Raw genomic sequence first — 25,543 nt, 5'->3', positions numbered from 1 at the left:
ACCTGGAACTTAAGCCACTCCCGAAGGTCACCTTTCAGCCAAATAATAGACTGGCCTACAAAAACAAACAATAACACCTGTGAGGAATGTGCTCCTTAGAACAATCAACTATACGAGACCCAACAGGAAACACTGGCCCAAAAGCAAAGATGAGAAGGCAAAGAGGGGCACGGAAACTGGAGGGATGGAAACAGGGAAAGCAGAGTGGAAATGGGGAGAGTGCTGACATATTGCAGGGATAGCAACCAATGTCAAGGAACAATTTATGTATAAGTTAATGAACGGTGTCTTAGTCATCTGGTACTGCTCCAAAAGAAATACCACAAGTGGATGGCTTTTAACAAAGAGAAATGTATTATCTCACAGTCTAGTAGGCTACAAGTCCAAATGCAAGGCATCAGTTCCATGGGAAGGCTCTCTCCCTCTCTCTGTCATATCTGAAGGAAGGTCCTTGTGATGCATCAGTCTTCCCTTGCTCTGGGAGCATCTCAGGGCAGGAATCTCAGGTCCAAAGGATGCACTCTGCTCCCGGCACTGCTTTCTTGATCGTAGGAGTTCCCCAACTCTCTGCTCGCTTCCCTTTCCTTTTACCTCTTGAGAGATTAAAGGTGGTGAAGGTCACACCCAGGGAAACTCCCTTTATATTGGATCAGGGATGTGACCTGGGTAAGGCTGGTGTTATAATCTCACCTTAATCCTATTTAACATAAAATTACAATCACAAAATGGAGGACAACCACATAATACCAGGAATCATGGCTTAGCAAAATTGATACACACATTTTTGAGGGGACGTAATTCAACCCATGATAAATGAGAGATAGTCCACGGTGGCTAAGAAAGGGCAAATGGTTCCCATGTATAAACCTGTGTTTTCTAAGTGCTGGTCTTATGGCCGTAGGAGCCAGGCATTAATCTAAAGGAAGGAAGCAAGACTGGCATAGAGACTCAGTGTCTGGAATACAACAGGGAGGGGGCCAGTGGTGAACCGTAAACTGGAGGGTACAGGGTATAAACTAGAGAGCAGAATCTACCAAACACCAGCCAGATTAAAGCCTCATGGAAATGCAACTATGGCCAAAGTGTCCTGTTTATCAAGAAAAGCTGGGTCTTTCTGTGAAATGTTCTAATTTTTAAAACACTGGCAGCTAAGTCAACATTTTTGAAAAAACACTATGCACACCAAATAGGAGCTTCCAGTTTTTAGCTTCTGTTGTGACTGACTTATTTCACTCAGCATAATGTTGTCAAGGTTCATCTATGTTGCAACACATATCAGGACTTCATTTCTCTTTATGGCACAGTAATACTCCATTCTATGTACCATCCTGTCTTTTTATAGACACATCCGAAATGCCTCAAAGAAAGCTATGAAGAGTTAAGCTTTAGAAATATTGAATCTAAGATGACGCAGGGAGAATTCATATGGAAGTTTCCAGCAATCTGACACTGAATCTGGACCCTCTGACAAAGTGCTATATTCATTCACAAACATTTAATGTGTGGTTAACAGGCCAACTAAACACTCAGCACAATTGTGTGGATGAAAACTGTTGGCGTCAGAATGGTTACCTTCTCGGAGGAGATCTTCGCTAGCAGATCTACTTGGTATAAAGCAGTTCCATGTTCTTTTCTTGAGCCAACACTTAGGTACCCACTTCCTGTGTCATCATTTGTTAACAGCTCAATATCATTCCACATGTTTTTGAGATTGTCCTCCTGAGTCAGGAACAACTGCTTTCCCTGCGACAGCATGCAAAATCCGAGAGTAAATTATCTTGTTGTACAGCATCCACTTCCTTGAGAAATGAAAAAGCTAACGCAAAAAAAAAAAAAAAGCTAATAAAAGTATTAACAACAAAGACTTCTTTGTCTTCATGTTATTTCAGTGGTCACTACAAACTTTGGACCAATAAGATAAATGGAACTAGAGCTATGATTATCACCAGAGAACAACATATTGGCTTAGGCATGCAAACAAACAATAGTGATCTTCCCAATGTACCCCAGGGCTTCTAGTACTTTGCCTAACTTGAAATTATACCAAGCATTTCTTTAAAATAAACCTTTAATCAGCATAGCAATACAGAGCACAGGCTCTGAAGTCAGACTGTCAAGGATATCTTAGGGTTGCAAGATTCCAGATGAACTTTAAAAAAAAATACATTAATGTTTCCACAGTATTGTCATACAATAAATTAAAACAAAGGGAGGAAGAAAAAACTCCATTAGGTTTCTGACTGGCCAAGCAGTACATACACTTGTAACCTTTGGAAAGTCACTTAACCATTTAATCTGTACAGATTTATGTAACTCATTATCTGCTGTCTGGGTGGGAATACTAAAATGAAAAACAATCTCTGGATCAAATCTGGGTTACCCTGGGTGGTGCAAATGGTTAAGCACTCGACTACTAACCCAAAGGCTGAGGGTTGGAATCCTCCCAAAAGCACCTCAGAAGAAAGGCCTGGCAATCTGCTTCCCAAAGGTGACGGCCTTGAAAACCCTATGGAGCACAGTTCTATTCTGCAACACACAGGGTCGCCATAAGTTAGAATTGACTCCACAGCAAGTGGTTTGGTTTTGGATCAAGTCTGGTGGGCAATAATAAACAAATAATTACAATTGTTTTGATAAGTGCTAGCGGAAGTATGAGGAGCCCTGGTGGAGCAATGGTTAAGTGCCCAGTGGACAACACAGCGGCTTCGCAGGTAAAAGACCTGGCAATCCACTCCTGTAAAGATCACAGCCTAAGAAACCCTATGGGGCAGCTCTACTCTGTCCTATAGGGTTGCTTTAAGTGAGAATCGACTCAACGGCACACAACAATAGCAGAAGGATGTATGTTGAAAACCTACGGAGATACAATATCGTTCAGGGAAGAAATGATTTTTGACTTAGTGCTTTCACGTTCACTAGCCAGTTGTCCTTCAGCAAATAACTTAAACTTTTTGTTCCTCAGTTCTCTAATTTATAGGAATAAAACTGTACCTCCTTGAAAAGGTTATGAGCTTTAAATGTTTACACCTAGAACCACACTTGGTTCAAGGTAAGCACTCAATTTAAGCGTCAGCTAATTTATTACTGTTACTGGTAGAGGCAGGTAACAATTTAGGTTGGGAATTTCAGGCCGTAGGACCTTTTAAAAAGAGGAAAAGAGTTCTTTTTAAGAGAAGAGAATAAGCAAGAGTACAGACACAAAACATGTTGGAGAATACAGAATAGTTTTAAGTGGCTGGTGTTTGGGTGGGAGTTGGGAGGAAATTCAGACAGGAGGGACACGCTAGAGTTAATACTTTTCTGGGTCTCAGTTTGCCACATTTATATAATACAGAAATATTATTACCAGCTCCCAGGGCTTCCATATGTATTCACCCAGCAGATGTTTATTCAGTGCCTACTATATGCCAGGCGCTGTTCTAGGAGCTGGGGAATACAGCTGTGAAAAAGGCAGAAAAAGTCCTTGCCGTTATTAAGTTTATATTCTTGCGGGAAGGTCAGACAAAAATAAAACAGTAGTTCACACGTATTAAGTAGTCTCTTGCAGGCCAGACACAGTTTTGAACGCTTTACTCATTTAATCTTCACAACAACCCATTTTACAGCTGAGGAAAAAGAGCCAGGGATTAAATAAAAGGCCAAGGTCACCCGCAGCTCTTAACAACTGTCACGTCTTCCCCACGAAAAACCAAGTCAATGCACAAATACAGTGCTCACATGGAGGGAAGGAAAGGCGGGCGCTTAAGGACATGTATTTGGGAAAAGGAGGTGACATTGAGCAGAGACCTGAATGACGACAAGCCAGCCATGCAAAGCTCATGGGGAACAGATATGCAGGCACAGGAAACCGAGTGCAAAGGCTTGCAGGCTGGAGGGAGTTTGACGCGGTGCGCGAGCCATAGCAGAGTGGAAGACAGCGTAGAAGAGATGGGTGGGGCCAAATGAAGCGGCAGATTCAAGATTGGGTTTTATTCTGCGCAAAGTGGGTGACAGGATTTGATTAGCGTTTTCAGAACACTTTGGCTGCTGCATGGAGATTAACGAATATGAGATAATAAACGAGATTTTAAAAAGTGTCAGTTAGGCCTCCACTCATAAACGCTCCCAGCTGGACACCAACCTCTCCCGCCAACGTCTTGAGGGAAAATCACCCCGAACTGAGCTGCGGCCGCTAATACTTCGAGCTGAACTCACACACCCCCAGCTCCCTACAGTAGTGCGGCTTACCCTTCTCACCTGCAATTGAAGACATTAAAGAGGAACAGTCAAAATATTCCGCCCCTCTTCCCGACTCACACAACCGCCATAATCTTAGGCTCCATCCCACGGGTTTAAATTGGCGGGAAAACGCCAAGCCCAACCCCTTACGGCGGCCGGAGGAAGCCAAGATTGTTTTAGAATCGAAACAGGAAGTTGATCACCTTAAATTGCACCCGTTCCGACCCTAACACTGCGCGTTCTAGGGTATATTCTTGGCCCTGCCCTCTCCTCTGGCCTTGCACGCCCTCTTCGAAAGAACAACCAATCACCGCCTCGATCAGCGTTACTATAGAAACCTTTGTCTCCACCCCTTTCCCCCCCAGCATGCTCTGCGACTGGTGGGGCCTCATCGCCTTTGTGCCATCCGGGTCTCTCGCGCGAGCGATTTAGTCAGTCTGCGGAGAAGCTTCTGGGGGGCCGGTACAGTTGAAAGCGGCAAATTGAGGTGCCGCCTTAGCGGCCGGGACTCTAGACTATGGCGGTAGGTGCTGAATCTGAATTTCAGACCAGGGATATTTTTGTGCTACTGTCCAAGGAGTGGGTGAACGGTACCCAGAGCGGTTGTCTGCGCGTGTGTGTGGACAAAATGGCGCCGCGGCCTTCTTCTGTGCCTGCCGTCATGGCTGCTTGCTGTCGGGAGGGGGAAGTAAGGCGGTGCCGATGGGGGTGGGGAACCGCAGGGAGTGTCTTTTTTTTCTAGAACTTTCCTCGTCCTTTTCGGCTAACAGACTTGCCTCCAATTTCGCGAACTCATCCGGGCTAGAGGTTTATACAGATTTCTCAGGCACTGGGAATTTATGATATTCGTGGTGGAAAAGGGACTGGGGAAGAGAAGAAAGAGATCAGGGATCGTCTCTGAAAAATATTGGGTCAAAGAGGGATACAATGTGAGAACAGCAGCCTTGTAGAGGTTTTTTTGCCTGCGTTCAATGAGATTATTCTAGTTGCATAATTTTGATTGGTTTTCCATTTGTAAACCTTAGTTTATTTATTAATAAGGAGTTGGGGGGAGGTATTGTTGAAAGGGAGTAAAAATTATACTACTTAGGTTTTGAAACTAGGAATTCTGATGGTTCGGTTTCGGAAGAGAGTCGTCATGTAATCAGATTTTGAAGTTTTTGAGAAACATGTAATCAAGTCCTGCCACTGGCGTTGTTTCTTTAATTTTAAGAGCACTTCGTTGATCCAAATCAGAATTACAGTTCTTAAATTACCTCTTCTGAACAATAAGCCTGCCTTGTGTATCATGTTCCTGATCTGATAGGTTGTTGCCTGGTTGTGTGATTACTTAATTTTTACTTATCCTCTTAAAAATATAAGCGTTTTGTATTCTCTCCATTGACCAAAAAATTCCATCTTCTCATTTTCGAAAATAAATTGGAACGTTGACAGTAAAGAAAATTTTAAAGTTTACTTTTTGTGATAGCAACATCTGGGCTTCGAAATGGTCTGATAGCTTTCTGATTTCACTTTAATGTTTCCTTTAAGTTGTGTTTTAGGCCTTTTAATCTACTTTGAAGAATAGTTTTACTTGTGCTCAAATATTTTAAACAGGGAGATCAATTCAAATGTTTGTTTTTGTTTCTGCAGTACCTTCACTAAAAAGACGTGATCCCTTGGAGAAATGACCTAGTCTTGAATGCTTACCTTCTTTCCCAGGAAAAAGATTAGTATATTTTGTCTTGATGGGCATCTTTAGGGTTTTCAACACGATGTAAATTTTAAGAAACAAAAGTGGCTTTCTGTTAGAGCAAATACTAGACAGTTTTGCAGTTAGCAGTTAAGATCTGTCTATAAATCCTTACTAAATTGAAGTAAAGCCACACTCAGAAATTTTAAAGGAAAACTTTAATACTCAGTTGATATATTTTCTGGATACTTGCACTGTGCTATCAGCCATAATCTGCTTAGATAAGATTTTGACCGTTACGTGTAAATTTCTAGCCTGTTTTTCCTATTATTTGCAAGCATGTAGTTAAACGATTGACAGAAAACTTTTAAGGTCTGCGCTAAGCTCTGGCTCTTCCATGGAAAGTTGATTTTCAATTCTAATCGTGCTTGTGCTCTGTAGAAGTGTGCCAGTGATTCAGGAATTCAGTCTCTTTGAAAAGTGGCATGCACTGAGAGAGGTGATGGCACTGCTGAAAGTTTTTGAGTTGGCTTTTATTTTACCAAGTAAAAGATGTACTCACACTTAGACATCATAGATGTGTCTGAAGTAGTCCTTACGGCTTATGATAAGAACAAGAATAAAAGGTAAAAATACCTGATGTTAGTTATGAGAATCAAAATTGCTCTTAATTGTGTGATACAGCATCGTTTATTAATATTAGACACAACAAAGAAATGAAGATACAGTATAAGCTTACATAAACCAGTTAATGTTGGATCTTATCTGTAAAATGAAAAAGTTTAATCTCAGTGATTCTAAGGGACTGAAAACCTTTCAGCTTAAAAATTCTTGTTTCCAGAAATCACCTATACTTAGAAAACTGGAGAAGTATGAATACACATGGGACAGCTCCCCAGTTGCTCTGTTTCTTAATGCATTTTTTGTACCATTGTTGGAGGCTTAACACACAATTAATGTATTTCTCCCCAACTAATCTCTAAATCCTTCCCTTTTAATTTATTGTTCCTAGAGGCTAGCATGGGTTGTGGCACATTCTTTGACCCTCAGTGAATAGTTGTTGAATTAATGCAACCTCTCACACCTCATTTGTTAAAATATACTCTGTTTAATTTACTTGATACTAGTATTTCTGACTAATCTTCCTAAGGGAGGGGTAAGTTCGATATCAATGTGATTCCTCTTGCGGAGGAATGTATAGTGATTCCGTGTTTATCCAAACCAGATTCTGTTACTTCTGATGTCCTAAGTCAGAAGTCCGTAAACTTTCTGTGAAGGGCCAGATAGTTAATAATTTAGGCCTTATAGTCCACAAAGTCTGTCCCATTATTTGCTTGCTTGCTTGCTTGTTTTTAACAGCCCTTTTGAAGAAAGGTAAAAAGCCTTTTTACCTGAAGGGCTCTACAGAAATAGTAATTTACAAACCCATCCTAAGTAATCAGCTCCCCCCACCTTCCATGTACTACTGCAACTGTTTCCCCTGTCTTTTATCAAAATCTAACTCACGAGACCTTTGAGGTTCTAGTCTCTCCATGAGGCTTGGAGCTTTTTGTATGACTCCAGCCTAAATCAGTTTCTCCATTTATGGTACTCCTGTTTGTAATTTAGACCACATAGTTCAGCAGAGCCACAGAGATCCGTTTTTAATGAAGAATAATAACTGGAATTCTTCAAACATTTGGTTGATTTCTGTGCTGTATACTATGTTAAGAGGAAAAAAAAAACCATTGCTGTTGAGTCAATTCCAACTCATAGCAACTGACAGAGTAGAACTGCCTCCATAGGGTTTGTAAGGAGGAGCTGGTGGATTTGAACTGCCAACCTTTTGGTTAGTTAGCAGTGTGGTTCTCAACCATTGCACCACCAGGGCTCCATGTTAGGAGCAAGGATGATTACCTTGCCTTCTGTGAACTGGAAAACAAAGAACTAATATTTAGATGAAGGAACTTAGTCTTAGGTAAGTTAAGTCTCCGGGAAAAGTGTTCTATTTTTTTAAATGTTTAAAGCAAAAACAGTATTTCCAGAGCTCAGAGCATATGTGAGGAGAGGCAGGCCATATTTTGCAGCAGCACTGTGCCAAGGGGGCTGTTTTCATTGAAGAAGGTTAATGAATTTAAGATAGGTTCTCAAATAGGTAATTTAATGTTCACTCTCTTAGAATATTCTAGAAGCATTATCCTCCACTTTTAAGATCTTGCATACTTAAGTCTTTTAACCCTAACAGCTCATTAAAAATGTCTTTTTAATGTATGCTACTTCAAGATAAAGGAATTGTTTTGTCAAGTTAGCTAAAAGAATTTTTTAAAAAAGACTATTTTCTCTTTTTGGATGTTTATTGGAAATACTTAGAGCCTTATCCTCCTCTCCCAAACATCGTAAAAGTTATTTTTAAAAATTATGATTAAAAACTTAAACAGTCTGAGTATGTATGTTTCTCTTTGGTATCAAGTTAGTCATTTGAAATCATTTGGGTCTAATTTCAGTGTAGAAATCTTATTTAGCGATTTGGAATTAGCCATTCTAATTTCTTTTTTTTTTTTTTTTTTTTTAACTCAAAGATGACTGTCTTCCCACCTTCTCTTTTAAGAAGTTGGAAACATTGTAAATACATAAGAATTTTAATCATTTTCCTCTTAAACTTTTAGGCTAGTGATACAGAACGAGATGGGCTAGCCCCAGAAAAGATGTCCCCAGATAGAGACAAGAAAAAAGAGCAGTCAGATGTCTCTGTTTCTCCTAGAGCCTCAAAGCATCATTATTCAAGGTCACGATCGAGGTCAAGAGAAAGAAAACGAAAGTCAGGTATGAAATGATGGAAATGTGATAATTACTATCATTTCATATATATGTATTTTTTAAAGTTATGTCTCTAATTTATTGAAATCATTTACATGTATAATAATATTTTTAAATATATATTCTAGATAGTGTTGTATTATTCTGAATTTAATATTCTGTAGAGTAAGCTACTATTTTTGTACAAGAACATTTTTTAAAATTGTTTTTCTTTTTAGCTTAATATTAGAGTATTTCTGAAGCAAGAGGTTTGGAGTTTCAAAATGCTCCACGTTCACTTTAAAGAAAAGAGAATGGAACAGGACTGATAAGCGGTGTAGAAAATGTGACTGCTGTGCTCTTTAAAAAAAAAATGGCATTGTTACTGAATGAAGAAGTTAAGTGAGAAGTACAATAGTATTTAACTTCAAAGTTGTAATTTTCTCTTACATGGGGTATTTCAGTTTTTATTTTTCTGAATTATTTATTTCTAGTAAGCCCCTTGTTGAATTTGTGACGAACTAGGAGACAAGATAGGCTGGTTAGAATGTTTTGTAAAGTGTTACAAATCTGTGACTCCCTAAAAACAATGTTGATTCCTCAGGGAACTTTTTTGCTTACTTCCTGCTCTTTCCTGGATTGTTCAGATAGCTGCTTTATTTCACATAGTATCGGAAAATACTCCAACCCCGCCATCCAAAAAGTCATTGGACGATGACCAGTAGAGGCTGTAGTTAGCTAAATGAAGTGGAAATTGTTCCTTATAGAAGTATTGGAATTTGTTTGCTAAGGTGAGATGTTCCTTTATCTTTGCTTATAGTGAATTTTTTTGTGTATTTACAGAAAATGAAGGAAGAAAACACAGGAGCCGGAGCAGAAGCAAAGAGGTAATTAATACTTTGTAGTGAATAGGTGCTTTAAAATACTTGTAAAGTATCTGGTAGAAATGTTTGTGTGCATATATGGTATTGTCAAGGTAAGTACCAAAACTTGAAATTTAAAAGGTTAATTGGGTTATAAAATAAGCATGATTCATCATTTTTTCAAGAAGATAGTTGTTTGTATGAAAAGTACATTCAGAAACTATTAATTTTATTATGCTGTGAAAATAGTCACAATAAAATTTTCATATGAAGAATATAATTGGTTTTTTAGGCCTGTCACAGAGCTTCCATTAATCTGAGGTCCCAAGTCTTCTCGTGCCTGCCCTCTGCTCAGGAATTTTAGATAACCATCATCTTTAAGTAGCAGTACCCTAGATATCTGTGGGCACTTTTTCTTTATGGAAGATAATGAGGGTCCTCTTTTCTTTAGTAAACTATTTTGATTTCCCGGATAGTGAGGGACAGCTAAAAAGGTGATGGTAACAACAAAACTTGAGGACAAAAAAAAAAGGCATCAGCTGCATTGCAGAGGAGATAACTTGCCCACTCACCTGAGAAGATGAGAAACAACAAGGAAGAGCAAAAGTAGTCAAAAAGGGAGGAGAAGAGTTATGGGGGCTGGGCAAGGGACTCCTAAAACCAATGCGGGCAGGAAGTTCCTCTTCCCCTAATGGAAGCTCTGTTAAATTTTTAATTTAGGAGAGTTTTTGTGAAAATGACTATTTTGTTTAGCTCACATGATAACATTTCTATAATAAATCATACTCAGCGTGCTAATGCGCGAAGAGACTGAACTGAAGACGCTGCAGACTCAGATAGCAAAATAATAAGCCTACTTCATGATAAGGTAACTATTAGTCATTCAAACTCCTATTTCCCTTAAATATATCTTAAATCAGTTAAGGGTTTTAATAATGTTTTTGGTGTTTTTGTTTTTTTAATGATCAATAGTAATGTTATGTTTGGAAAACTGGTTTGAAATAAACTCTAAAACGTTTGGAAGTTAACCACTTAATGCCTTTCCAGTTTGCCATTTTATTCTGGAAAGTCAAGACGCTTTTTATAAGATCATGTTACAGAGAATTGGCAGTGAAACTAAAATTTAGCTATGTCTCCAGGTCTCTTGTTTTTCTGCAAAATAGTTACTTACTATGATCATTTTCAGAATATCATCGTGCATGTTCCAAAATGATTGGCCAGATTATTTTTGTTTTTAAGAACAGTTCATCTTGAGTGGAAAGGAACATGCTGTGGCCTATTTTGGGAAACTTGAAATAAGTGTCCTCGGTTACGGTGAAAAGCAGTGGTATAGGAATCACAACAACATAGGGCCTCGGTCCAGCTTCACTGGAAGCTTTGTGAAGTTAGATCTTAGTAAAATTATATGTAAAATAAGGAAGTTGAGTTAGGGTTTGAGTTTCCTTCCACCTTTAAAATTCAGTTATTAGGATGTCCAGGATTTAAACTTTAGCTACAAACTCAATTAGACAAATCTTCAAGTGGGGAAATCTAATATTTAGCACTTCCTACACGGTCACCATGAGTCTGAATCGACTCAGTGGTAATTGCTTTTTTTTATTTGAGTGGTAAGGTGGAGACTTCATCACACAGTTTGTTTTAGCTGAGTCTCTGAATGCATATTGTTATGAAAGTTTTGGTTATTAGTCTTTCAGAGTATGGGGAGGTATGTATCGTATGATGGCAGGCTGATTGTTAAACCTAGTTTGAAAACAGTTTCAGTTACCGTTTTCTCTACCCTAGGTACCTGAGCCAAAATAGAACTCCAAACCTGTTGGGATAGTGCAAGATGGAAAGTGATTGCTTCAGTTTAGATATTGGGAGAAAATCAAGAGCTCTTTTAGAGAGGATGTGGCAGTATAGCTATAAAAGGGACATCGCAACTCTGCGCAAAGTAATTTGAAACTGCAGAAAATATTAATGCTTCGTATGATTAATTTTTACTTAGCTTACTTAATTTGAAATGCGTTTTCTGGTGCATTTCTTTGTGTCCTTATTATCTCCATCCTTTACTTTTGAAACTTAAAAATATATGTACTCTGAATTTAGAAATTGGTGTATCTCTATGGTCTCTTTTCTAAAAGGTTTGTTGGCAAAACTTGAAAGTTTTGAATACACATCTATACTTCCTTGCTCTTTTAGATAAAGGAAACATCAGAATTTTCTCTTTGTCTGACATGGTTTCTCAGTATTATTACAACGTTGAATATTATTCACTGTTTTTATTGTCATATTGAAAATAGTATTTGGGGGAGGAAACTGCATTTGGGGGGTTTATAAAGGAATAAATGAAATTTGTAATGATACGTCTGCAACATTTGGGTGATGTGAAACTAGATCATTTTTTTACTTGAACCACACACTCCTAAGGTTACTAATGTTGCATCACAACATTTTTGTCTTCTGATACCCATACTAACTCTCTTTGTTGCACTATTTTCCTGAAAGAACCAACTTCTTCTTAAAACAGGCAAGAAGACATGAATCCAAAGATAAATCCTCTAAGAAACACAAGTCTGAGGAACATAATGACAAAGAACATTCTTCTGATAAGGGAAGAGAGCGACTTAATTCATCTGAAAATGGTGAGGACAGGCACAAACGCAAAGAAAGGAAGTCATCAAGAGGCAGAAGTCACTCCAGATCTAGATCCCGTGAAAGGTAAGTGATTTGGGTTATTATTTAGTGCCTTCTGCTAACGAGCTGTAAGTTAACAGAAAGCTTTTCATTAACCCAGCAGTACCCAAACCACCCCTGCTGCCGGCAAGTCGATTTTGACTCATAAAAACCCTATAGGGCAGAGTAGAACTGCTTCATAGGGTTTCCAAGGCCGTCGATCTTTACGAAAGCAAATTGCCACATCTTTGTCCCACGGGATGGCTGTTGGGTTTGAACCACTGACCTTTTGGTTGGCAGGCGACTGCTTTAACCACTGTGCCACCGGGACTCCTTTTCCAACAGTACCAAAGCAATCAATTAGGAAATTGATGTTTTTACTTGCTTTGCCCACTAATAGCTGAAGCCTTTTGGGCTTTGCTTTCTGATAACTGCAAAAATGGTTTCCAAGACTGTAGGATAAGGGATAATTATGATTAACACACCCAATTAGTTGCTATAATTCTTTTAATTCTTGATTGATCTGTCTCTTACAGTGAAAAAATGATACATTGTTGAATTACGTTGATTTTGTTTAAGCCAATGTAACAATCCTTTTTCCATGATGTAGTTTGAATGTATTGTAGGAAGAATGACATAGTTAGAATATATCTAATCTAGGTTTTCTCTTGTGGTATAGATAAACAAATTTTTTAAACTGGACCAAGGCTCAAATATGTGGGTTTTTTTGTTTTTTAGGGTTTTTTTTGTTTTTGTTTTTGTTTTTTTAAAGAAGCCGGTGTTTAACATACTTGCGGACTCCGGGGAGTATATATGTGGTATCAGAATCAAAATTTTTCAGTAGTAGAATAACTTGATTAAATATTATCCTTAAGTTTATAAGTACTCTGGTAAATCAAATTTTACGCTGTTAAACAAAATCCTGAGTTGGAGTAGGGCGAGTTAAACATTTTTTACATGTTTATATAGCTTTGCTGTGGTCACTAGGAAGCATCATCAAGCAAGAATGAAAGTTTCCTTTCTTTTAAAAATATCCATTATCCTTTCCATAAGGAGCCCTGATGGTGCAGTGGGTAAGCACTTGGCTGCTAACCTAAAGGTCTGTGGTTCGAACCCACCAGCTGCTCCGAGGGAGAAAGATCTGGCAGTCTGCTTCCGTAAAGATTACAGCCTTGGAAACCCTATGGGGCAGTTCTGCTCTATCCTGAAGGCTCACTGTGAATTAGAATCTGCTTAATTGCATACAATAGTAACAGCGTCATAAACCACAGGCTTATTGGCTGTTTTGATTGTATATAGTACAAATGTGAACTCATGTATAATTGAAAAGAGACAACTCTGAGTAACTACAAACTCTGTGCACTTTAATTTCAGGCGCCATCGTAGTAGAAGCAGGGAGCGGAAGAAGTCTCGGTCCAGAAGCAGAGAGAGAAAGAAATCACGATCCAGAAGCAGGGAGAGGAAACGGCGGGTCAGATCTCGTTCCTGCTCAAGATCAAGACACCGGCATAGGAGTAGAAGCAGAAGTAGGACAAGGAGTAGAAGTCGGTAGGTGCTTGTCATCCGGAGTAAAATTGACGCCATAAAAACTTTTCCTGATTCAGTGGATGACATTTATGGCCTGCTGTGTGCTAGGAATAGACCCCTCCCAGCATCTGTTTATCCTTTGTCAGTCTGAGGATATTAAAATTTGGGAATCAGAATTGCAGTTTTAGACTTATATTTTAATCATATCCTGGCCAATAAAGAATACACTAAATAACTCTGAAGCATTCTCACGTATTTCTTGTTTGGTCATTAAAATTCCTGTGAAGTACAGGTACAAATAGTGCTATTAAAATTACTTCAGTTGTTTTGAACACTTGAATTCATAGCATTAATTTTATAATCACAGTAGCTAGCGTTGGATGCCTACTATGTGCTGTATGTATACATATAATGTTAAAGCTCTTTGCATGTATTAGCTCAGTGAATCCCCATAACATCCCTATTGTTACACAGATCCGTCTGGCTTAGATTAAGTAATTGCCCCAAAGCCCAAAATTATACGGTTATTAAGTGATAGAGCCAGGACTGGATCATACATTTACCTGAATGCAAAGTCCATACATGTACTTAAGCTACTACATAGTGTATTATCTCAGATACTAATTCAAATCTTAATTTGGAGGAGGCTTTACTTCGTTGAGACAGGGTGTACAATAAAGCGCATGTGAGAAAATTTTCCATTACATGTGTTCTTCAGAAATATTTTTATTCTCTTATACTACAATTGTTAATAGTGTATCACAGGTACTTACATATACTACTATTAGAGGTAATAGATGCTTCTTCGGTAATTTATTGTTGCGTAGGTCAAACAGTCTATACAAAGATTAAAATATAGGTAAAAACAGACTTACAATATCTGGTTTTATGATTTAGCACTTATTTGAGTCTTATTAAATGAGTTTATCAGTTTTTAGTTTTTAGTTTTGGTTTATAGTAGTATACTGATTTCAGATTGAGATTAATGAATCTAAAGTAAATGAAGCATTCAATTTTTTATTTTGCTAATGCTTTTGTTTAGTGACAAATACCTTGCGTATTAAGAAAAAATGTCTATAAATTTCATTGTAGATGAAACACTAGGAACATTTGACCTGTCAGTCCCACTTGAGGAAATTTATCCTATATACTTAACTATACAAGTACAAAATGGTTTATGTGCACGGGTAGTCTCCACAACCTTGCTTGTAATATGCTAGAGATTGGAAGCAACCTAAGTATTTACGTATAATGGGGATGGTTAAATAAATTTCCAAAAATATTGGCCATATACAAAAGAAACTTGTCACGCCAGTGGAAAATGTGAAACAGAGGTGAAAGGGAGGGAAATGGCTCAAACTCTTAACTTCTTGTACCATTTTTATTTTGAGTATGTGTCATAAAAATAAATGTAACAGAATATTTGCTGTTGTAACATTTTTACATGTACAATTCAGTGATGTTAATTACATTCATCATGTGAAACCACCACCATGTACCATTTTGATTTCAGAAAGTTAATTCTCGTTACTTGGCCATAATGAGACATGTAAAATACGATTTATTGCAGAGATAGAAAGAAGAGAATTGAGAAACCAAGAAGATTTAGCAGAAGTTTAAGCCGGACTCCTAGTCCACCTCCCTTTAGAGGCAGAAACACAGCAATGGATGCACAAGAAGCTTTAGCTAGGAGGTACGTACAGTTTTTACTTAATGCTACTCAATTTTTTTTGCTAATTCAAAAATAGTTGGAGCAGTACGTCTACAGGGAACTGCCAGAAATTCAAGCTGAATTCAGAAGAGAAAGTGGAACAAGGGATATCATTGCTGATGTCAGACGGATCGTGGCTAAAAACAGAGAATACCGGAAAGATGTTTACCTGTTTTTTATTGACTATGAAAAAGCATTCGACTGTGTGGATCATAACAAATTATGGAAAACATTGCAAAGAGTGGAAATTCCAGTACACTTAATTGTGCTCATGAGGAACCTGTACATAGACCAAGAGGCAGTCATTTGAACAGAACAAGGGGATACTGTGTGGTTTAAAATCAGGAAAGGTGTGTGTCAGTTATATCCTTTTACCATATTTAATCAGTCTATAAGCTGGACTATATGAAGAAGAATGGAGCATCAGGATTGGAGGAAGACTCATTAACATTCTGCAATATGCACACGACACAACCTTGCTTGCTGAAAGTGAAGAGAACTTGAAGCATTTAACGGACGAAGATCAAAGACCACAGCCTTCAGTATGGATTACATCTCAGTGTAAAACAAAAATCCTCACAACTGGACCAATAAGTAACATGATAATGGAGAAAAAATTGAAGTTGTCAATGATTTCATTTTACTTGGATCTGCAGTCAACACCCATGGAAGCAGCAGTCAAGAAATCAAATGACATATAGCGTTAGGCAGATCTGCAAAAGAAAAGCAAACATGTCACCTTGAGGACTAAGATGCCTCTAACTCAAGCCATGATGTTTTCAGTCACCTCTTACGCATGCGGAAACTGGATAGTGAATAAGGAAGACTGAAGAATTGATAACCTTTGAATTATGTTGGTGAAGAGTATCGAATATACCACGAACTGCCAGAAGAACAAACCTGTCTTGGAAGAAGTATATCCAGAATGCTCCTTAATGGCAAAGATGGCGAGGCTTGGTCTCATGGACTTCGGACATGTTATCAGGAGGGACCATTCCCTGCATTCCCTGGAGGACATCATGCTCAGTAAAGTAGAGAGCAAAAAAGAGGAAGACCCTCAACAAGATGGATTGCCACAGTGGCTGCAAGGATGGGCTCTCAAACATAGCAGTGATTGTTGTGTGGATGGCACAGGACTGGGCAGTGTTTCATTCTGTTGTACACAAGGTTGCTATGAGTCGGAACCAGCTTGACAGCACCTAACAACAACATTTTTTCCTTTGCCGTTTGAAGTAGATAAAACTTAAAACATACTAAATGAATTCTTGCAGTCAGAGGATAATACAAATAAACCATTGAATCTAGACCTGAATAAACTGTAACAACTTTGTGACCTAGTGCTAAGTAAGTGGTTTATTGATTCTCATCTTAGACTTCCACTTATTGGCACAACTGGAAAAATTGAGGTGTTAGCAGCAGTTCTGTTTTTCCCTAATGGCTAACTGTTGGTGTTTGTTATTTTTCTCATTTTTTTCTTTTCAAGTAATCTGTAGTCGCAATTATTTTGGTTTTTAATGAAGTTTTTTGTGTCTTAAATTTGATTCAAAGAACTCTTTAATTTTGCCTCTGAAAAAGGCTTTTTTTTTTTTTTGCCTTTATTTTTGTGTTTTTCTCTCAAGAACAGAAAATATTTTCAATAATACTTAGCATTCTGTCACCAGTTTTCTTATTTTGAAGGTGGCAAATATGAAATATACATCATAAGCCAATTTAAATGATCTTGTAAGATTTACTCCTGATAACAAGGAGAACATTGTATTTTTTTTAATTCTCTGATGCTTCAAAGATACATGTTTATGGAACCACACACCAGGGATGTCTAACTGAAATCTGCAAAACTCTGTAAGAACTCCTTCATATGGGGTGGCAAGAAGTAAAATAACAGCCAAGCACTTGTGCAGGCTTTCTCATTTTCTGAAAATCACACCCTGGATTTTCATTTTTTTCCTTTATGAAATTGAGGCTTTTTTTTGTTTGTAGTTGGTTGGTTTTTTATTATTATTACAAAAATCCAGTTATTCCAGTGTAACCTGATACGCTGCTGCACTGAAAGCCAAGCCCCACAGGAGCCCCAGCTGAACAGCAGCAGATGTGTGAGCGTCCCCTCTTCATTCCGTTCACCTGGGTGAATGGTGTTAACTCCAAACCTGCAGTAACCATTTCAGTACAGTCAGTAGTAGTCACTTATTTTTTCTTTATGAAACACAAACAGAATTAGCAAATAAATTATTATAAAACCTGAACTAATGTATAATTAAGGGTTCATTAACTGACAATTTTTAAACCATAGAGTCTACTCTTATTTAGTAGTGTAATATAAATCTACTTTAATGTTTGGATTGATTTTTTTTTAATTAAAATGTTTTTTATTGTACTTCTAGATGAAGGTTTACAGAACAAATAGTTTCTCATTAAACTGTACACGTATTGTTCTATGTCAGTGGTTAACAACTCTACGACATGTCAAGACTGTCCCTTTTCAACCTTCGGTTCCCTGTTCCCAGCTTTCCTGTCCCCTCCTGCCTGCTAGTCCTTGTCCCTGGACTGTTGCGCCCCGTTTTGTTTTATGGGGCTGTCTGATCTTTGGCTGAACAGTGACCCTTGGGAGTGACTTCATTACTGAGCTGTAAGTGTGTCTGGGGCTCATACTCTTGGGTTTCTCCAGTCTCTGTCAGGCCAGTAAGTCTGGTCTTTATTTTGTGAGTTAGAATTTTGTTCTACATTTTTCCCCAACTCTGTCTGGGACCCTCTGTTGTGACCCCGGTTAATTTTTGGATTTTATTAAAGTTGAAGCTGTTACTAGCATTTGAAACTTTCTTGACTTAAAAATAATCTAATTAGTGATCTTTCAGATGACAGGTTTACATGAAATCTAATTTCTGCATACCAGATTATTCCTTGGCTACCTTGACATTTGAAAGGAAGTTTGTTGTTGTTAATGAGAATCTACAATATGTAGACCATTTTTCTTCTTTTGTTTTTTTATTTCAGATGGGAGCAGTATTCTGTGAACCTGCCTTTTATTGTTAACCCAGATTGTAAACTTTATTGTCAAGTGCACAGTCAGATCTGTGCTGTGTCTTATTTCCATGTGTGCTTAGAAAGAGGGAATAGATTATAGATTGTAATATTATTTTCATGGAAATGTGAGCGATTGTTAAATTCCAGTTCACTACCACTGTATTTATTGTGCTTTAGGTGAAAGTTCACAGAGCAGATTCATCTCTTACTAAACACTTAATACACATTTTTTATGATATTGGTTGCCAGCCTCACGATGTGTCAACACTCGCTCTACCCCAGGTTTTCTGTTTCCCACTCATCCAGTCTTCCTGTCCTGCCTGCTCATCTTTGCCCTTGGGTTGGTATGCCCATTAGTCACGCATAATGATTCGACTTTGAAGCATGTTCCTCATCTGTGTTACTTTTGGCCCTAGAGACCTGTCTTCGGTTACAGGGTAAACCTCAGGAATCACTTCAGGACTGTTTTAAAAGGGTGGCTGGGGGACCACTGTATTTTATTATCCATAGCCCATTGTTCTGTTTACACTGCATTAAAGGGAGAGATGATCCTTATCTTACAATTGTTAAATCAAGGATTCCTTAGGAAGAAAAGGGACTTCTCTTTCAGGAACTCATTACAAAAATAATATTACTTTTTATTTCCTGAATGGAAAGTAGATACTGATTGAGCAAACACATTTAATCCCTGAGTGGAGCAAATGGTTCAGTGCTCGACTGCTTACCAAAAGGTTGACGGTTTGAACCCACCCCCGAGGCACATCTGGAGAAAGACCTGGTGATCTGCTTCCAAAAGGCTACAGCCTTGAAAACCCTATGGAACACAGTTCTACTCTGCACACATGGGGTCACTATGAATTGGAATGGACTAGAAGGCAACTGGTAACTGACTTGACAGCACATTTAGCATGCGTATTCCTTAGTGAATTTAGTGTGAGCTGAAATTTGTTTTTATTTTGTTTGAGATGAATATGTTTTTAGTTCCTTGCTAATGATAAATTTCTTGAGCTGCTAAAAGGGTTCCTCTCTCTCTCATGCACATTAGATTAGATTATAGAGAATGGCAGTTAAGATTTGTTTGCCCTTTTGTATTTGGCTGCTTTCATTTATTTGAAAAACTATAATAAAGAATAAGTACAAAAATCATTATCTGGATGTTTTGATTGGCCTCATTCTGGCTCAGCCTCCCCCAAGAAGCATTTATGTAATTCATGTTGTTTGCAAGATTTAATTTTATCCTTGTGCTTGTAACCAGCACTGATAAAGATTGAATAATTTTTTTAAATTTTTTATTCATTCTGTGTAAACTGCATGTAAAAACTATTCCAGATTTTGATTATTGGGTCAAATCCAAAATCTTTAAAATCAGTATTGAAATGTCCATTAACTATGTGACTGATACCATCTTAAGAATGATTACTTTTCTCCACTTGCGGATGTCAGTTTTAGAGGGTGGTAGACTTGTTTTACACACACAGAGAAATAGATACACATACTGGTTTTATACTGAGTGTTATCTTACGTTTATGCAAATTGTCGTTGACAGGTTGGAAAGGGCAAAGAAATTACAAGAACAACGAGAAAAGGAAATGGTTGAAAAACAAAAACAACAAGAAATGGCTGCAGGTAATATGTTTTTCCTTTATTGTCAAAGGAAGGCGTGTTCATAGAAAATTTGAAAAGTAATAAAATCATCTGTGATTCCTACTACTCATGTATATATTGTAAACATTTTTAGTGTGTTAGTTTCCAGCTTCATAAAATCCTTTTTTATTTTTATTTTTTGTGCTTTAGATGAAAGTTTACAGCTCTAGTTAATTTCTCATTGAAAAATTTATACGCATCCTATTTTGTGACATTGGTTGCAATCCCCACAATGTGACAGCACGCTCTCCCTTTCCACCTCGGGTTCCCTGCGTCCATCTAGTTCCTACCCCTTCCTGCTTTCTCGTCCTGCTTTTGGACAAGAGCTGCGCATTTGGTCTTACATATTTGATTGAACTAAGAAGCACATTCCTCACGTGTATTTTTTGTTTTATAGGCCTGTGTGAACTTTGTCTGAAAAGTGGGCTTCGGGAATGGTTTCAGTTCTGGGTCAGAGCATTCAGGGCCATAGTTTCGCCATTCCTCTGGTCTCTTTGAGACCATTAAATCTGGTTTCACAAAATCTATACACGTATATATTTCTGATTTGATCCATACAGTTAATTTTTTTGATGAGTGTATGGTGACTATACTTTTCATGTAGTACTTTAGCCTTTATTGCCAATGTCTTTTAGTTGAAATTTTGGAAATACGGTTTATTAAAAGTTGGTGAGTTGACATGGAGTGATAGATTACATACTGTTATTTTAAGAAATCAAGTTTTTAGACTTTGCGTAAACATTGCCTGTGGATAGTTGAAGGTGATAAGAGCAAACTTAATGTGGAATTCGTATGGAATGAATCTGGAAGATGTTTTTTGCCATTCACGGTAAATAATCGGGGTTTTTTGTTTGTTTTTAATACTCCAAATTTTTACAAACACCCATTCAGTGTTTAATGCATAATTAAACAGAACTTTGTAGCTAGGTTCCCATAATGCTAGTAATTTTGAAACTTTTTAAGGTTATATTCTGAACTGTTAAATGTATAATCAGAAAGCACGTGAGTCAATTCCTGACTCTGCCACTTAAAACGGAAATCCCAGGCGTGACACTTTATGGGTCTCGGTTTTTTCATCTGTTAAATCTGCTTAACAGTTTTAAATGTTATGAGTTTCAAGTAGTGTCTATGAAATAATTTTTTAAACTATAAAGAGCCATGCAAATATAAGATCTTACTGTATTTCAGTATGTCTACACGTACTATGTACGGTTCATGTCCAGTGAAATCATATACCTTCTTACTATTTGCAGAACTATCTTCATCCTCAGAAGTAAATGAGGTTTTCGTGTATGTATTTTAGTGTGTATTTATTATTGAGTATGTATTTAGTACATACTTTAGGGATAAATGTTCTCTAAATTGTCATTGCTTTATAAGCTAAGACTCAACCAGTTCCTTATGTTTGGTGGAAATAATCCTGCCTTTTTGCAAATTAGTAGCTTTTTCTGTGTGTAAATAATGAACCTATTGTTACCCATCAAGAGATTGTTTATGTGTTAATTGCCATACTTGTCTTCAGCAGCTGCAGCTACTGGAGGTTCTGTTCTCAATGTTGCTGCCCTGTTGGCATCAGGAACACAAGTAACTCCTCAGATAGCTATGGCAGCTCAAATGGCAGCCTTGCAAGCTAAAGCTTTGGCAGAGACTGGAATAGCTGTACCTAGCTATTATAATCCAGCAGCTGTGAACCCAATGAAATTTGCTGAACAAGAGAAAAAAAGGAAAATGCTTTGGCAAGGCAAGAAAGAAGGGGTAAGTTCTTTTATTTATTCCTTTAATAGCACTAAAGAAAACCATGCAAGATCTAAGTCAAGCTTTAGCTTGGCTGCTAACCAAAAGGTCGACAGTTCAAATCCACCAGCTGCTCCTTGGAAACCCTATGGAGCAGTTCTACTCTGTCCTATAGAGTCGCTGTGAGTCAGAATGTGAGTCAGAATCCACTCAGTGACAACAGGTGAAATGGAGGGAAAAGAAGTGCTTAGCTTGGGTGTTTTCATGAGGTACTTGCTTATATTTCTTTGCTTTATTATTTCATAACAGAAATATTTAATTATAAGTTCTACTGATTATAATGCCATGAATGCTATTGTTGTTTGTCTTGCTTAGACTATATTATGGGAAGATTTAATATCCTAATAAAACATGTTAAAATATTACAGATTCTAAAATTTCATATTTGTTCACAGGACAAATCCCAGTCTGCTGAAATCTGGGAAAAACTGAATTTTGGGAATAAGGACCAAAATGTCAAATTTAGGAAATTAATGGGTATTAAGGTGAGTTACACTTTGTATTAAACTTCATATCAACTTTTTTCTTCAAGGTAACATTACCATATTTTTACACAAATGGCACGCATGTTATACTTTTTTGCCAGGCAGGCACCCTCCTTGTGCGTCGTTTTCCTCTGCCTGTTGTACGCGTTATTTGCGTAAAATAATGTAGTTCTCACCTTAAAGATATTTCAGTTATGTGTCAACTGTGGATACTTCATGGTGCTTTTCTGTTTATGATCTCTGGATTCATTGCACAGAATTAACAAACAACCCATAGTCTTCACTGGTTGACAGTATAAATTGTTGGATTTAAGTTAGCACATTCGTTGATCATTATTGAGTTTATACCTTAGATGAACCTTATTCAGCATCATGAACTCAGTAAATGAAAATGAAATCATAAGGAGGAGTTAATTTGCTTTTAAATAAAAGTTGGGGTTCTTTTGTTTTTGTTTTTTAGGATTAAGTGTACCTAGAGGGGTGGGACCTTCTTAATTTTTAAAAAGTTTCATAGAAGCTTATTTTAAACATGTAGAAAAGAGACTTCTATTTATTGAAGTGTGAATATACTGCATTAGGTATCCACCAGCAGCTCCTCGGGAAAAAGATGTGGCAATATGCCTCTGTAGAGATTGACAGCCTTGGAAAACCCTATGGGGTCGCTATGAGTCGGAATCAACTCGATGGCAGTGGGCTTTGTGTTTTTTAATACAACCACGTGGAAAGGTCCACAAATGCTCAGCCTTTGGTTACTACTAAGAGGGTTGGTATTTACGAAGGGACGCGTGGCCTAAACGAAGTACTTAGAGAGGAACAGACACTACACTAAGCTTGCTATTCCTCTTGCCAAAAGACCTTTGCATTTGCTGTATTCCTCTTGGGAACATTCTTCCGTCTGATAACCTGCCTCACTCTTTTTCTTGCTTCGTTTTGGTCTTGCTCAGAAGTCACCATTTTAGAGTCCTTTCCCACCAACCTATTTTATAAATAGCTGACATCCCCTCTCCTGGAGCACTCCATCCCCATTCTCTTTTTATCCATGGCACTTACACGCTGTGTAACATGTTCCACATTTTTACGTTTTTTGCTTCCACCACTGTAATATCGTGGATTTTTGTTAATCCTGCTGTCTCTTGATACCTAGAAGGAACATTGCCTTGCACACTGTAGGCAGTTAGTGACTAAATGGAAGCTGAGTAATTGAGATCAAATAGGAATCCAGAAAATTTGATTTAACAGTACTGTCAAGTGGGAAAATCTTTTTATCCTCATCTGAGTTCTTTAATTATTTTATATCTGATATTTAGAGTGAAGATGAAGCTGGATGTAGCTCAGTCGATGAAGAAAGTTACAAGACTTTGAAGCAGCAGGAAGAAGTATTTAGAAATCTTGATGCTCAGTATGAAATGGCAAGATCACAAACTCACACACAAAGAGGAATGGGATTGGGTTTCACATCTTCAATGCGAGGAATGGATGCAGTTTGAAAAAGATCACGCTTGTAAAAGTTTGGGACTTTATAGACTTTTCTTGTTCTGATGTCAGGTCCTTGTTCACCAACAGCTAGCATTCTAGCTTGCATGGGTGTTGCATTGACTTTAATTTATTGAAAAATACAATTTTTTGTAAATATCAGATCAGTGATACTGGTGTTAGTGTTGTAATCAGGTTAAACCCACTTCAATTAAACTTGACAGGACTACAGAAGGACAATATTTTTTAGTTGATGAATTCTACTTTTCAAATATATAAAAGCCGCAGGTGGGATAAAAATCTCATACATGGGTTTTTTGTGTCCGCTGTCTTGTGTACTTTTGTACTTAACCTTGTACAGTTATTTTCATCTCTTGAAACATGAAAGAAATGTTATGTAGATGTTCTTTAGACGATCTGGCCATTTGGTACATAATCCAGCACAAGTGAGCTGGGTGGTGATGATAATAAAAATGGTTTTCTCAAAACTGGTGTTAATGTAAATTACCTAAAATTCTTGTTTGGATTTGTTTTATGGTTTCTGTAGCATTTTGCAATTGCTATTAGAAAATACTGACTAGAAATACCCCCCTCCTTTTTTTAAGAACAATTAACTATGCTATAGGCAATACCATAGTGAGCAAAAATGTACAAGGAATGTGAAAAGAACAAGCAAAAGAAAGCTATTGAAATACTGTTTTCCTACTATCATAAGGGACAGAATTGGTGTACAGTATTTGTTAACTATTCCATGTTATTCAAGAAATAGATGAATGCATTAAAGGGATGTGTAAGCACTTTTATTTTAATAAAGTGCCTTATAACAAGTCCTTCGTATGCACTTTGCTCATTATCCCATTGAAGTCTTCTCCTGCATAATAAAGTAGCCTGAAACGCTAAAACAAGCAAACTACGTTGTCACTAAATTGAAGATATGATATAAATTTGGTGGTGAGGGGAAACTACGAAATTGGTAATTACTTTCATTACAACAGTCATAATTTTTTTCTTCATGTTCTTGCCTAAAGAAAAGCAATTATAAGTGTATCTCACTGGTATAAGTACATTCCAAATAATGAATAGTACAGTTTTTCTATGCATACAACACAATTTACCCATTAGCATTCCCTAGAAAAATCCTTTGAAAACATCTCCATAATGTAGAATAATACAAGGGACGACTGCTTATAGAGACAAAACTTAGACCCTGATTTTAAGAACTGGATGACAGTCTTACCATCTTGCTTGTTAGCTACGTCTTTGTGATACATGAAAATCAAGTGATTATAAGATATTTAACGTATTTTGGTAAATGTTTAAAATTAATTTTCCCAGAGCACAGTAATTCTCTGGAAAAATCCATGCTTCAGTGACGAAGCCAAGATTTCTGGGGAAATGACACTATGGGTCATTTGGGGTCACCACAAATTCATTTTTCAGTTGAGGTCCACCTGAAAATCCATTGAAATATTTCATGGATCTGCAAGTCACTGTGGGTGCAAAATTGTACATTAACTGCTACTGATGTTTCTAGAATATTATAGGAGCTGGCCACACATAAAATGAATAGTATGGTCTCTCATGTTCATCTAGGGTAGCACTGCCGATAAAAATACAGAAAAATGTAAGCCACATGATTTAGTAGCCAAATTTTAAAAATGAAAAGTGCTGAAGTTTAGTCAACATATCCAAAGTATTTCAACAT

General features: G+C 37.5%; 2 protein-coding genes across 7 annotated transcripts in view; one reads left to right on the top strand and one right to left on the bottom strand.

Annotated features, from left to right (window-relative positions):
* KNTC1 (kinetochore associated 1) overlaps positions 1-4,328 on the bottom strand; it is an 80,782-nt gene extending 76,454 nt beyond the window's left edge. The window contains exons 1-2 of the mRNA XM_004384971.2: positions 4,237-4,328; positions 1,573-1,743 (exon numbers count right to left, since the gene is read on the bottom strand). Of these exons, the coding sequence (XP_004385028.1) occupies positions 1,573-1,701 (129 nt within the window). The 5' untranslated portion in view covers positions 1,702-1,743; positions 4,237-4,328. The remainder of the gene's footprint in view (positions 1-1,572; positions 1,744-4,236) is intronic.
* Positions 4,329-4,593: 265 nt separating this feature from the next.
* On the top strand, positions 4,594-25,524 carry RSRC2 (arginine and serine rich coiled-coil 2). 6 transcript variants are annotated; one of them, XM_012558033.2, is made up of 11 exons: positions 4,596-4,741; positions 5,851-5,926; positions 8,536-8,692; positions 9,509-9,552; positions 12,038-12,228; positions 13,558-13,731; positions 15,281-15,403; positions 19,989-20,068; positions 21,612-21,841; positions 22,276-22,365; positions 23,673-25,524. In XM_012558033.2, exons 2-11 carry the CDS (start codon positions 5,900-5,902, stop codon positions 23,850-23,852), a joined length of 1,296 nt encoding a protein of 431 aa, XP_012413487.2. In that variant the 5' UTR covers positions 4,596-4,741; positions 5,851-5,899; the 3' UTR covers positions 23,853-25,524. The 6 variants fall into 6 exon arrangements, with proteins under 6 accessions (XP_023594982.1, XP_012413487.2, XP_023594981.1 ...); XM_023739213.1 differs by having other exon boundaries at positions 21,609-21,841; XM_023739214.1 differs by lacking the exon at positions 5,851-5,926 and having other exon boundaries at positions 4,594-4,741; positions 21,609-21,841.
* The last annotated feature ends 19 nt before the right edge of the window (positions 25,525-25,543 follow it).

Source organism: Trichechus manatus, unplaced genomic scaffold (genome assembly GCF_000243295.1).
Source record: "Trichechus manatus latirostris isolate Lorelei unplaced genomic scaffold, TriManLat1.0 scaffold00131, whole genome shotgun sequence".
NCBI lineage: Eukaryota > Metazoa > Chordata > Mammalia > Sirenia > Trichechidae > Trichechus > Trichechus manatus.
This window is presented reverse-complemented; position numbering and strand designations above follow the sequence as displayed.